The sequence below is a fragment of the Corticium candelabrum genome, chromosome 14 (assembly GCF_963422355.1).
Source record: "Corticium candelabrum chromosome 14, ooCorCand1.1, whole genome shotgun sequence".
NCBI lineage: Eukaryota > Metazoa > Porifera > Homoscleromorpha > Homosclerophorida > Plakinidae > Corticium > Corticium candelabrum.
The window spans coordinates 4,737,870-4,752,050 of NC_085098.1; the positions used below are offsets into that span (position 1 = coordinate 4,737,870).

Sequence of the window (14,181 nt, forward strand, 5' to 3'; positions counted from 1 at the left end):
AGAAATGGATCCATAGTCACTAAAAAACGACGTGTATCTAGTAACGCATGCTTCCCATCATGCAATCCTAGACTACACGCGACGTGTACTCGGCTATCTAGCTACATATACTACAGTCATTCCCACGGTCTCATATCTTTAGTGTACGTCTGCGGCACACCAGACTGGTTTAGGTATGCACGTGACGGCTTTGCGATGCAGTACTCCAGAGCCGTCTGCGGTACCGATGCCTCGAATTCCAGACAATTGCGCGTTCATTCACGGGCCAGTATGGGTTAGCGGAAGAAGCCCTGGACGTACATGTACAAGTCCAAAAACATTTTGAGAAAATGATGGGTACGTAGGGATGGGTATGTACTTATGACATTTATGCCCATCTCGTACATCACATTCACAACTGCTGCAAGCGATATAGGTAAAAAGATTGTGATGTAGGAGATGGGCATAAATGTCATAAGTACATACCCATCCCTACATACCCATCATTTTCTCAAAATGTTTTTTGACTTGTTTCATATAGTTTTAGATATGTTAAAAGTATACTACGCAAGCACGTGTGTGTGTGTGTGTGTGTGTGTGTGTGTGTGTGTGTGTGTGTGTGTGTGTGTGTGTGTGTGTGTGTGTGTGTGTGTGTGTGTGTGTGTGTGTAACCGAGTGCTTAGCATTTTGAACATGTGAGAATACTTTCATGTTCAAAACCCCAGGACAGACCACGTGAAGGTTGCACTCTCTGTCCCGCCCCCCCCCCCTCCCACCATAAACAGTCCTAAAATTTTAGTAAACGTGTGCAGCTCAGCCGGGATTTCAATCTTTGATTGCATCTTTAAACAACTCCCACGTTATGCTCAGGATACACGTAGCAGCTGACGGATGAGTACATGTGTGCTCAAAATGTTTTTTATTTTTAGGTAAAAAGATTGTGATGTAGGAGATGGGCATAAATGACATAAGTACATACCCATCCCTACATACCCATCATTTTCTCAAAATGTTTTTAGACTTGTGTAGTCTGAAATGAAAATGACAGTCCTAGTAAACGTGTGCAGCTCGGCCGGGATTTCAATATTTGATTGCATCTCTAGACAACTCCCACGTTACGCTCAGCATACGCGAAAGTACGTAGCAGCTGACGGATGAATGTAATAACACTGATTGCATCTATAAACAACTGCCATTACCTAGGGTTCCACCACGGAAGAGATACACGCTTACATGCACAGAGAGTCAGACAGGATGCCGCGCCGTTGAACACAGTGGTACTGTACATGTTCAACTACACGCAACCGTAAGCAGCATGTAGCAGCAGGTGGAAGTAGCAGCTAGGCTTCCAAACGGTAGTCACATGTACACACGTGACCGAAACAACATGGCGTTGTGGGAAGCAGTACGTGGAACTGCATGGCAGCAGTTGACTGATACAAGGTGACTTTGCACATTTCTAGCTGGTGGGTCAGTGCAATTCTTCGGACAAGAGCGAATCGTTTGGTGTGACTCTCGTCGTTGTAGCTGCTTCGAGTGAGGCGCTAGCCTGGCTAACTAAAGTGAAATGTGAAATGTGAAAGAATAAATCGGGTTTTTTTACTTGCCGATAGCTGGCTTCTGAGGCGCTTAGTGTCAGCGGTGATAGTCAGGCTACCATTAGGAACGTTTGAAGTTGAGCGCTACGTGGGTCCGAGATCTCTGTAAGGAGTTCTGAGAGATCCGGTTCGGATGCGTTTGGATACTTTTGTATGGGCCGCCATTTTAGATTCTTCGCATCCCTACATAGGGAGTGCTACCGCACTCCCTGATAATCATAGAATTTTTTGTAATATCGTCTGTGAACAAACCAAACGATTAGTTATCAGTACCTCACGTGTGCGGTGATAGTAACGCGACACGAACTCACGTGCTTAGACAAAACTAGGGCATTTTACCTCAACAAGAAGCCAAGGACGCCTATTTCGTGCCTACTTGCTAATAAATTTTTACGATTGTTCAAACCTAAGCTCAAACTCACTCGATGACACCGTGTTCTTGTACACATAAATCTGGGGACTTCATGCGTCTCTACTCACCTTAAGCGTTCTAGTAGGAAACGATCGCAATGCTTACTGCAACTATTCGTTAGCTTCTGTTTGCAAACTTTCTGCTGGTCAGTAGACTCTATATGTGAATGTCAGTGTCGTTGTCAAGTGATGAGCTCTCGTTTCCTACTTATTAAGTTTAGGTGATGTCATTGTTTTAGTACGAAACAGCGGATAATGCATCATGGAACGCTGTGGTATTCCAAAGCTTGTCATATCTTGTTTGCGGTCCATGCAGTGTAAGAACGTCACCTTTGACCAAGCTGGTAAGCGTTTTGGCAAAAGGAAGCGCGTCATCAGAGCGGAAAGATCCTGTCGTTCTCATTATATCCGGCCGTAGACAGACCATATCCCCCTTACAGATGGATGGAATGAGAACGACAGGATCTTTCTGCTCTGGTAACGCTTCTTTTTGCCAAAACGCTTAGCAGCTTGACGTTTCTACGGATACTGGATTATAACCTAAAGTCACTGATCAAGTCACCATATATCTATTTGCAAAACCGTCATAAAATATAACTAATACATTTTTATTACCTATACAGTGTGAGTACTCTACTGTTTGTATTACCGTGATTAATATTTATCTGGCTACCCTATAATAGTCTACGGTATCGTAAATTGAACGTCACTAAGGACAATTTTCTCAACAACTTTAAGTTAATTAAATATATTGCAACAATGAGGCATGTCTTTACAATTCTTCTTTGTTTGCACTACGCGTTTGATAAGCACACCAAAATTTGAGATCAAATGTTAGAAGTGCAGCTCTTTCAATATCATTATCAAATATGCGCCAAGTGTTTCTGGATGTATTAGTATCGTTTTGCAATTGATCAGGCCAAGCTGAAATTTGACTGCAGTGATATATTTGCTTGCGGTTCCTATGTTGTCAATATAGAGAACTTAAAGCAAGCACAGCTACACAAACGACAAGTGCAATTATGACAAAATGAGTCTGTTTAGTTTACACCTTTGAAGTGTCTTTCACGTCAATCAACACAGGTAGATGGCGACAGTCATTTGTGTCAGGGATGTAGTCGTTGATATATGAGCGGGTAGATTGCAGTTTAGCCAACGGCAGTCCTTAGGTGGTGACCACGCATAGCGATCGGTGTCACAGTTGAGCGTGTATTCGCCAGGATTTGCCTTGTCAAACGTTATTCCTGGTATGGCGTGGCCTCCAACTTCTGGCTCCGGTGCGACGCCGTTGTTTCTTGTACAATGGTCTGTTATTTTGATTGGATTGTTGAGAATAGCACCTCGCCATTGCGATGCCTTCCCCAGTTGAGGGTTGCGATCACCTCTGTAGGCGTAGACGACAGTTCCGTGATGATAGGCCGCTGTCACTTGCTCTGATCCTTCTATTGTGTTCTTATTGGCTACATTACACCAACCATCAGAGAGATCAATGCATGGCTTGTTGAATGTACTGAACGTCCGCGTGTTGTTGTTTGGTGTAACTTGATAGTAAGAATGTTTCCACACGAGAGCACAACCATTGGGACGCAAATCAAAATCACAATAAATCTAAAAAATTAAAGTCTATAGTAAGGCGTGGTAATTATAACACGTCACGTGAAAGTAACCTGAAACGGTTTGGAATGTTTGCTTGTCGGTGGTTTCAGCCAATATGTTCCACTTTGTGCGGTCGACGTCTTTCCTCGTAGAACAGAGCAAGACACGATCGGATTGTCGTAGCTGCCAAGCTCAGACTTTACCGACATTCTGCATGTAGTTTTATAGCAACAAAGTTATGTCTTTATCGATAACATAACTTTAATATACTAATATATGTATACCCAAAATGTATCCACGATGAACCATCACACAGTGTGAGACGGTTGGTGGACGGCGAATAGTACAGGTCACCACCATTCGATGCATCACACGTCTGAGGTAAAGTACCGACCATGACCGCCTGCGGGATGAAAACAACATCACGCGAATACTTAGTCTACTGGACATAGAAAAATGACGATGACTCGTGACTTTCCTTGTTGTCTGTACGTTGTGGACATACGGATTCACTTTGAACAGTTACACAATTCTTCGGATAACAGAGAGACCGTACTTAGTAACAACATTACACGCGCAGGCACTTTAATTATTTGTAAAGAGAAAGATATCTCACCCACTGAATAATAGTTGCTAGCACAAAGCATAGAGCAACTGCTCGAACATCAAAGACGTACATGTCAGCAACACTCCTACTACGCGTATGAATACGTAAACTGGGGACACACTGTGTATATCATTAGTATGACGTCAATTGAAGTTGAACCTAACAGCCACACATTACTTCACAGATTAGCTAGAAAAACGAGGTCGTTTCCTTGGCGCAATAGTCTACAATCGCCTGCAAGCATAAGCATTAACACTCGCCTATACGCAAATACGTTAGTACAGTACACTCGGTCAGCTGGTTGTGACTACTCGTGAGTGTAAAAATATACAAATGCGAGTCGAGTTCTACCATCTGACCGACGTGGGCGTGTTTCAACGTGCTAATCAATTGTTTTCTAACAGGTGTTCAACTGATCATGACCATTGTTCACGCGAACCACATAACCAGAGCCGGAAGTCTACAAGAATGTGATCGAGTTGAAAGCGTGCTAATATAGTTATTAACCTATATGTACAAGCTCTAACATTATACCGGTTAATGCATCGTTGATCTTGCGTCAAAATTTTTATGCTCGTATACACGTGCACTCTTAAGTTTGAAGTTTATATAATTATTCGCGTTAATCATTAATTAATTAATTTAAAGCCTTAAAATTCCACGGTCCTCTTGCTTGCGGTATTCCAGAACCATCCATATCTTTAGTGTACGTCTATGCGTTACACCAGACCCGTTTAGGTATGCACGTGACGGCTTTGCGGTACTCCAGAGCCGTCTGCGACTCTACGGTCACACAATGCCTCGAATTCCAGACACGCGCGCGTTTGGTTAGACGGGTCCAGTGTGATCGCAAGCCAGTGTGGGTAGCGAATGGAGCCCTGGACGTCTATTCATAGAATTCTTTATAGTATCGTCTGTGAACAAACCAAACGATCAGTTATGAGTAGCTCACGTGTGCGGTGTGTTTGTAGGCAAGGTGGGCTAGTTGTTATCGATCGTAACGCGACACGAACTCACGTGCCTAGGCAAAATTATGGCATTTTACCTTAACAAGAAGCCAAGAACGCCTATTTTGTGCCTAATTGTCATCGCCTTTTTACGACTGTTCAAACCTAAGCCCAAACTAACTCGACGACACCGTTTTTTGTACACAGCATCCGGGGACTTCTCGTGTCTCTACTCATCTTAAAACACGGTACTCTAATCTCATTACAGATTGGTCGCGCTACCGGTGCACAACGTCGCCGTAAACGAGTCATTATAAGCGTTTATTAGCCGTTAGAGTCTATTTGTCGAGACGATTGCGATGCTTACTGCAACAATTCGTTTGCTTCTGTTGGTAAACTTTCTGCTGGTCAGTAGACTCTATATGTGAATGTCAGTGTCGTTACCAAGTGATGAGCTCTCGTTTCTTATCGCAGAAAAGCGGAGCTTGTGATTGCGATTGCAAGGTAACGCGCATGCACATGCATGCATGCATGCAGTAATATCTAGACTGTGATTGTTCTTTGTCAATATCTCTCCTCGTTGCAGGCTGTAGAGATTGGTCGATCGCCCCAAACGTGTAATGCAGACAATGCTGGTAGCCTGTACTATTCGCCAACCAGCAAACTTCTCACTCTCTGTAATGGTGTCTCATTTACTCACTTTGGGTAATATCATGCACAACTTGATTTGATGTGTTCATCTAATTAAATAACAAATTAATGTTAATACTAATGTTTTAGATCAATGATGTCGACTTACAAGCCGGGAACTTTCCAAAATCCTATTGAATCGTGCTCTGTTTTACGTGGAAACGAAGCTGAAAGTGGAACATACTGGATGAAACCATTAACAAACACACCCATTAGACCATTTCAGGTTTTTATTGCCTATCTTTACTTCACGTTTTGTTTTACACATTTATACATACTAGATCTATTGTGATTTCGATCTGCGTCCCAATGGTTGTGCCCTCGTATGGAAACATTCTTACTATCAGGTTACACCAAACAACAACATGCGCACGTTCAGTACAGTCAACAAGCCATGCATTGATCTCTCTGACGGTTGGTGTAATGTAGCCAAGAAGGACACAATAGAAGGATCAGAGCAAGTGACAGCGGCCTATCATCACGGAACTGTCGTCTACGCCTACAGAGGTGATCGCAACCCTCAACTGGGGAAGGCATCGCAATGGCGAGGTGCTATTCTCAACAATCCAATCAAAATAACAGACCACTGTACAAGCAACAACGGCGTCGCACCGGAGCCAGAAGTTGGAAGCCACGCCTTACCAGGAATATCGTTTGACAAGCACAATCCCGGCGTATACACAGGTAACTGTGACACCGATCGCTATGCGTGGTCACCACCTACAGACTGCCGTTGGCTAAACTGCATTCTACCCACTCAAATATCAACGACTAAATCCCTGACACAAATGACTGTCGCCATCTATCTGTGTTGATTGACGTGGAAGACACTTCAAAGCTGTGAACTAAACAGACTAATTTTTTTGTCCAAATTGCACTTGTCGTGTGTGTAGCTGTGCTTGCTTTATTGTTCTCTATACATGTACTGACAACATAGGAGCCGCAAACAAATATATCAATGCAGCCAAATTTCAGCTTTTTTGCCTAATCAATTGCAAAACGAAACTAATATACATCCAGAAACACTTGGCGCATATTTGATAATGAGATTGGAAAAGCTGCACTTTTAACATTCGATCTCAAAGTTTGGTGTACTGAGCAGACATGTAGTGCAAACAAAAAAGGAATTGTAAAGACATGCCTCAGTGTTGCAATATATTTAATTAACTTGCCCACAAGTCGCCATTATTAGATTTTACCTCTCTTTTAGGCGTTACATAAATGAAGGGTATCTTAGTCAATTAATAATCTCATAAGTCAAAATGCAGTCGGTCTATCAGACCAGAATGTCAATCAAGTCACTAGATATGTCGTAAATTCTCATTGCGTATCATAACTTCTACTGCAGCAAACTTGTCTACTGCGCCATATCAAAAGCCAAGTCTCTTTCAATTGACAAAATTGATGTCAATCAGTTTTTATTAGCAAGCAAAATTAAGGTGTACTGACTGGTCAGATGAGTTACTCTCCTAGACCCCTCGATCCATAGCTATGCCGTTGAGCACGCAATTTATCAAACTATTACATATCTTTGCATTTTCACGTGATGAGGCTAGTTGAAGTCTTCTAATTCACCGAAAGAGTCGAGACGCCTCGTAACGCCCCAGTGGATTGCAGCCACGGATGCACTGCCATGACCATTACGATAAGTATATATATGATCGTTCTGACCATGTCTTCTACTGTTCAGTTTGCAGCTGCGAGGAGAGAAGAGAAGCACAAGTCAAATCTGGAGGACGCCATTGGCGGCTTCGGCCGCAGTGGTAGTTTGCGACGGTCCTTTTTGTGGTCAAGGCTCCCTTTCTTGGAATGAACGCTTTGTTGTGTTTTGGGTGTTTTCTCCTTTTGGTTGTGGCTCTAATTCACTTATTTCTACGCTTTTTCTTCTTTTTCGTCATTCGGTTTCATCAGTTATCGTTTCTGATTTACCAGTTGGCCGCGGTTTTTGACGTTGTCAAAGAATTCTGCAATATCCCTTTTGAGCGGCTGTGCTTTGTCAACGTTGGTAACACCTGCTGGTGATTCTGCTCGTCATGTTGTTTTCTTTCTTCTTCTCCACTGTCAAATGTCTTCAGTTATGTCGTTCTATTCTTTACCAGTCATCTTGTCTCTGAGGTGGTCAAGGATTTCTACATTATCCCTATTGAGCGGTGGTGCTTTGTCAGCATTGGTGTCAACTGTTGGTGATTTTTCTCATCAAGTTTTCTTTCTTTCTACTATCAACCTTTTCCAGTTTATACTCATCCAGTCAGCTTGTCTCTGATGTCGTCAAGGATTTCTGCATTATTCCTATTGAACGGCGGTGCCTTGTCAACGTTGCTGAATCTGTAGTATCTAGACTCGTGTATTAGCACTCTAACTCAACAACACAACGAAACCCGCCAAACAAACTTAGTTTCTCGCACTGCGCAGGCGCCTCGAGACGCCTCCCCAAAACAACCCCAAACTACTACGTCTCTTTCCTTTAAATTTTCTAAGCTTCCACATTACTACACTACAGATCCAGTCTTTCTGGGAGGCTTCGAAATCTGTGCGTAACGCCGGAGGACAGGCGGAACGTCGACAGCTCTCATTTCCAATTGCTGATCAGCCTCGGTCTCTGCTTGTTCTGTTTGCTGATGTTCGGTGACATTCGGAGCGTTTGTTGCTGTTGACAATCTTGTGCTCTCTTCTCCTTGCTGTTGGTCTACCCAATGTTGGGACTGTCCTCTATCATTGCTTGTACCTCTGAACTTTTAGTCTCGGTCGTTCTTTGTCGAATGTGATCCATATGCATGTGCCGCTTGACTAACCGTCCGTCCTCTAACCTCACTCTGAAAGATAAGGGTCCCGTTTGACTCTCAACCACGCCTGCTAACCAATCCCGGCCCCTGCCAAAGTTACGCACAAACACTGTTTCCCCAGTCTCCAGATTCCGGTAACTGCAAGATTTGTCATGATCCTTCCTTTGTTGCCCTTGTGCTTCCCTTGTCTTTCTCGCCAGGCCCGGATGTAGTATGTCCAGGCAACTTCTTGGTCTCCATCCCATCAATATCACAGCTGGCGCCTCGCCAGTTGTCGCGTGTGGTGTGATTCTGTACCGAAATAGAAATTCATCCAGTTTCGTTTCCAGTGTTCCCTGTTCGTTATTAATTCGCTTTATGGCTGCATTGAATGTTTGAACCAACCTCTCAGCCAGCCCATTAGATGACGGGTGGTAGGGTGCAGTTGTAATATGCACAATTCCCTTGCTCTTCATAAAGTTCCCAAATTCTCGACTCGTAAAGGCCGAGCCATTATCACTGACCATGATTTCAGGTAGTCCGTGGGTCGCAAAAATAGGCTGTAGCACCCGAATGGTAGGTCCAGTTGCAGGGGAACTCAGTGGTTTTACTTCCAACCATTTAGAGTACGCATCTGACAGTCTAGAGAACCACCGCCCCAAGAATGGCCCAGCAAAGTCGATATGTAATCTCGACCACGCACGTTCTGGCTGTGCCCAATGGTAAAGAGGAGCTTTTGGTGGTGACCGCTGATGCTCTTGGCATGCCACGCAAGATTCTGCTATCTTCTCTATATCAGCATCCAATCCCGGCCACCAAATGTAACTCCTTGCTAGGCTTTTTATTCTAGATACCCCCGGGTAAGCCACATGTAATTCCTCCAACGCCATCGGCCACGCCTTCTGAGGTATAATAACTCGTGGCCCCCACAGTACACAACCACCCAAAACACTTAGCTCGTGCCGGCGATTCCAGTAATGTCGGAGCTCGAAGTCTACTTCTCTCGGCCATTCACTCAACACATAATGCCTGACAGTTGCCAGTTGTCCATCTCTGTCTGTAAATTGCCGAAGTTGTACAGTTGTTATCGGTCTGGCAGGGGTCATTTCCAAGATGTGCAGTGATAGTACCAATTCACTAGGATCCTCTGTCACTTCTGGTTTAATTAACAGACAAAGGTAACCGACTGAGTGCATGGGCGTTGGCATTTTTCGTCCCTGGTTGATGACGTAGTTTATACTGATAGCCAGACAACATTATTGCCCAACGCTGCATGCGACCTGATGCCATCAACGGCACGCCTTAATTCCCTCCTAACAACGAGACCAACGGCTTGTGATCGGTAAGGATTGTAAATGCTCTTCCACTCAAGTATTGCTGGAACTTTTTCACTCCGAACAGCAATGCGAGTGCTTCGCGGTCTATATGCTCATATCTCCTTTCTGCTTCAGCCAAGCTCCTAGATGCGAAAGCGATTGGTCGCTCGGTACCGTTGTTTAGCATGTGTGAAAGCACGTCTCCTACCCCGTCCTGTGAGGCATCACAGGCTGAGATGACTTTCTTTCTTGGGTCAAAATGTATCATCACTTGGCTAGACTGGAGAACCTCCATCGCTCGTCTGAACGCTTTCTTAAGCTCATCTTTCCACTGCCAACGTACGTTGTGGCGCAAAAGCTGATACTGTGGAGCCAGCCTTGAAGCCAGCTTCGGTAAACCCGGTCACAGTAATTAATCATACCCAATAAGGATCGTAATTTCGTAACATTTTTGAGTTCAGGTGCAGCTTGAATATCTATCACTTTCTTCTTGTCTGGTGCTAGCCCCTGGCTGTTGATAGTATGGCCTAAGTAACTGATTTCTTTCTGCAAAAACGCGCATTTAGCCAGATTTATTCGCAATCCCGAGTTAGCTAGGCGTTGTAGTGCCATTTCTAGGTTCTGCAAGTGTTCCTCCAGACAACTTCCTGTCACTAGAATATCGTCTAAATAGACCACTGTCATGGGAATATCCTGAAGGAGAGTGTCCATTACCCTTTGAAAAATGGCTGGACCCGAGGCCACCCCAAAAGGTAGGCGTTTGTAGTTGAACAACCCCAAGTGAGTATTTATGACTACGTACTTCTGCGACGTCTCATCAAGTGCCACATGCTGATAAGCTTGGCTCAGATCTAACTTGGTGAACAACTGATCTCCAGCTAAAGAGGCAAATATATCATTGATCTTTGGCAATGGGGACTTCTCACAAAGGGGCAGCCTGGTTAATTGTCAACCTAAAGTCACCGCATATCCTGATTGAACCGTCCTTTTTTAGAACCGGTACTACTGGAGCAGCCCAATGAGAGAATCGAATGGCTTCTATAATTTAGTCTCGTTCCAACCGTCTCAACTCCTGTTCGACTAGCTCTTTGTACGCATATGGTACAGGTCTAGGCTTGAAAACAGAGGTGCGGTATCTGATCTTACTGTTATCGATGCTGTTGCTCCCTCCAGTAGTCCCATCTCCTCCTTGAATACCTCCTGGTATTTGGTGATGAGCTCCTTATGTTGAATCCTTTCTTCCTTGTGTGATGTTCTACCAGTGACATGGAGGTGGAATATCTCTTCCCATTTCAGTTTTAGGGTCTGCATCCAGTTTCTACTGAACAAATTTGGACCTTTGCCTTTGACAATGATCAATGGCAGGGAAGCCACTTACTGTCCATATCTTACTTTCACATCTGTTTTACCAACCAAAGTTAGTGATTCCCCTGAATATGTCCGTAATTGTACTTGTGGCCTACGCAAACCGGGGGCCTTCCGCTTAGACCTTATTGCCTTGAAAGTAGCTTCATTCACCAGAGTTACCGCTGCCCCAGTGTTTATCTCCATTTCCACCTTCTGCTGATTAATCACAACTTCTACCTCGAGTGGCTTCACTTCATTGCCACGCCCCACTATGTGGACACCTTTCATTGCCGTCTCTAACATCTTTTCTGATTCCTGGAAATCCTCTTCTTGGCTTATTTGGTGGGCTGCCTTTGATTCTCCTTGTTGATTTGACTGACTTCGGCACGCTGTCGCGATATGGCCCCGCTTGTTACACTTCCTACACTCTGCTGTCTGGAAACGGCATGGCTTGGAAAGATGCCAACCCAAACAACGAGAATACTTACTCTTTTCTGGTGTATGGTCCCTCCTACTTGATGTCTGATGTACTGCCACTGGTGCTTGATTTGCTGTTGATGTAAGACCACCTTGTTGCATTTCTAGCTAATTTTCCCCAGCTGTTTCCATCGCTCGGGCAATCTGTAGGGCGTCCTCAAATGTCAAGTTGACTTCTTGCAAGAGTCTCCGCTGAATCTAACTCTTCATTTATCCCGCACACCAGTCTGTCTCTTAGCATGTCTGAGAGAGTATCCCCAAAGACACAGTCTGTCGATAATCGACGCAATTCCGTCACGAAATCCGCCACAGACTCACCTTCTTTCCTGTTACGTCAACAACTGTTAAATCTACACTGTTGTGGAATAAAAGAAGGCTTTGGTTTTACGTGATCTTGGACTCTCTTGATGATGTCGTCATATTCGACTGCATCCGGTGTCGATCTGCGGCGCGAGAAGGTTACAGATGAGTTTCTACGTTTGAGCGCCACATACGCTCAACAACATTGCTTTCCATTGGTCTTTGTCAGTCACCTTGTTCGCCGTGAAGTTAAACCTAGTCGTTCGACGTAGTGTTTCCATTCATCTTGAGTTTCATCAAAGGCCCCACTTTCCCGATCATCGATGTCATGTTTCGTTTTTTGCCTCGTCGTCAATATGTGGTATCTAGACTGGTGTATTAGCACTCTAACTCAACAACACAAAAAAGCCCGCCAAACAAACTTAGTCTCTCGCACTGTGCCGGCGCCCACGAGACGCCTCCCCAAACAACCCTAAGCTACTACATTAGCTGCTTCCCGTCACTACATGCATCAGCTAGACACCGAATTGCTAAATTGGCAAATGGCGAAAAAGCCAAATCTGATATAAATTTCTACGCTTCTCTTCATCAAGCAACGTACGACAGTGCTGATACTGACTCAAATCTGTCCGACTCACATGATTTAACCAGATAAACAGCAAAATTTCTGCTACATACAGACAATCAGAACACCAATCTAAAGTGCAATGACCTAAATGAAGACTCGGACGTCCAATCTACAACAAACTCATTAGCATCAGCATCTCAAAAACTGAAATCCAAACTTAGAGCAATTACAGCTGATATGATTGAAAAATTAGATTCTGAAGATCAGCAGTTCAGAGATGGTGTGCAAAAATTTGTCATGCAATATGAAAGTCTCCAAGGCCCCAGATCTATTGCCTGACTATCTAGCGTATTACAACAGTTTAGATGGATATTTGCCGGTCATTCCATACGTCTCCATGGTGTCTTTATTCAAAGAGAGAAACGAATTCCAGTGCAACCAACCTCAACTGGCAGACGGAAGTATGGATCTAAGAGCAAAACAAAAACCACAGCAGGACGTCTCGTAAGTTCTATGCTCCTCAAGTCCAAAGAAAACGTTACAGAAAGCCGCTATGTAATTCCACTAAGAAAGCCCAATCAAATTTGGGCAAAAGGCCTCACTCTTAAAGAGTCTTTGAAATTAAGTATACAGAAAGGCTGCCAAAATGCTGGGAAGTGGTAACAATAGTCATAACAGAGACATGTAAAATAACGAGGTAGACAATTGAACAAGCAGGTCAACCTAAGATGATTTAGTTAATTAATATTTGACATAGTCAGAAGTACTGTTACATTATATTGATGTTGCCATCTATCACTTTGTTTATCTATCACTGTGTCTTTAATTCTTGCACAGTTATGTAAACACTATTTCTGAAACAAGATGTGTGTGCCGCTACATTTCTCAACGTGTGATTATGGATAACTATCAGTTAGTTGCAGACTTTTTTGCACGGAATCAGAAGCTCTTCTGTATTCTCCTCAAAGTATAATAAGCTATGCCCTTGTATATATTGTCTGCTAGATACAGTCTGCTATAAAAATGTATTATGTCATTTGTTCAGTTAAGAATAAGTGTACAATACCATCTAAATAATTTTTTTTGTAAAATAAGTCAGTTATTAGAAAATGCGTCACCAGTATATCCTCTGTATCTAGATACATGCATTTTCTGCACATTTAATTGCTCGTGCTAGTTGTTGCAAATGCAACTATTAGAACTGTTCATAAAGTGCAGCACAAGAAACAGACTAATTTACTCTTGTATAACCCTCTATCCCAAAGGTGTATACATACATACATACATACATACATGATGGTATGTCCACTGATTTCAGTGATGACTCTTTAATGTTTCTTGTGTCGCATGTGAGACATGAGTCCTGCTTTTGAGCGAAAACATACATACATGCATACATACATACATACATACATACATGCATACATACATACATACATACATACATGCAGACATACATACATACATACATACATACATTCATACATACATACATACATATACATATACATATATATATATATATATATATATATATATATATATATATATATATATATATATATATATATATATATATATAT

At 43.1% G+C, this 14,181-nt stretch overlaps 2 protein-coding genes across 2 annotated transcripts; one reads left to right on the forward strand and one right to left on the reverse strand.

The window, feature by feature from the left end:
• Window positions 1-2,565: 2,565 nt before the first annotated feature.
• LOC134189691 (uncharacterized) lies at window positions 2,566-4,327 on the reverse strand. The gene is made up of 5 exons (XM_062658044.1): window positions 4,201-4,327; window positions 4,062-4,116; window positions 3,869-3,986; window positions 3,656-3,794; window positions 2,566-3,596 (listed from the first exon to the last, which is right to left on the reverse strand). Exons 1-5 carry the CDS (start codon window positions 4,261-4,263, stop codon window positions 3,063-3,065), a joined length of 909 nt encoding a protein of 302 aa, XP_062514028.1. The 5' UTR covers window positions 4,264-4,327; the 3' UTR covers window positions 2,566-3,062.
• A 1,077-nt stretch (window positions 4,328-5,404) lies between these two features.
• Window positions 5,405-6,643, forward strand: LOC134190326 (uncharacterized). The gene is made up of 5 exons (XM_062658780.1): window positions 5,405-5,545; window positions 5,613-5,642; window positions 5,725-5,843; window positions 5,919-6,054; window positions 6,110-6,643. Exons 1-5 carry the CDS (start codon window positions 5,498-5,500, stop codon window positions 6,641-6,643), a joined length of 867 nt encoding a protein of 288 aa, XP_062514764.1. The 5' UTR covers window positions 5,405-5,497.
• The last annotated feature ends 7,538 nt before the right edge of the window (window positions 6,644-14,181 follow it).

Coding starts and splice junctions, on each gene's coding strand:
- LOC134189691 (XM_062658044.1), bottom strand. CDS start 4,263: ATGTACGTCTTTGATGTTCGAGCAGTTGCTCTATGCTTTGTGCTAGCA. Junction 4,117..4,200: donor TAGCAACTATTATTCAGTGG/GTGAGATATCTT, acceptor TGTTATCCGAAG/AATTGTGTAACTGTTCAAAG. Junction 3,597..3,655: donor AACATTCCAAACCGTTTCAG/GTTACTTTCACG, acceptor TTAATTTTTTAG/ATTTATTGTGATTTTGATTT.
- LOC134190326 (XM_062658780.1), top strand. CDS start 5,498: ATGCTTACTGCAACAATTCGTTTGCTTCTGTTGGTAAACTTTCTGCTG. Junction 5,546..5,612: donor TGTTGGTAAACTTTCTGCTG/GTCAGTAGACTC, acceptor TTCTTATCGCAG/AAAAGCGGAGCTTGTGATTG. Junction 5,643..5,724: donor CTTGTGATTGCGATTGCAAG/GTAACGCGCATG, acceptor TCCTCGTTGCAG/GCTGTAGAGATTGGTCGATC.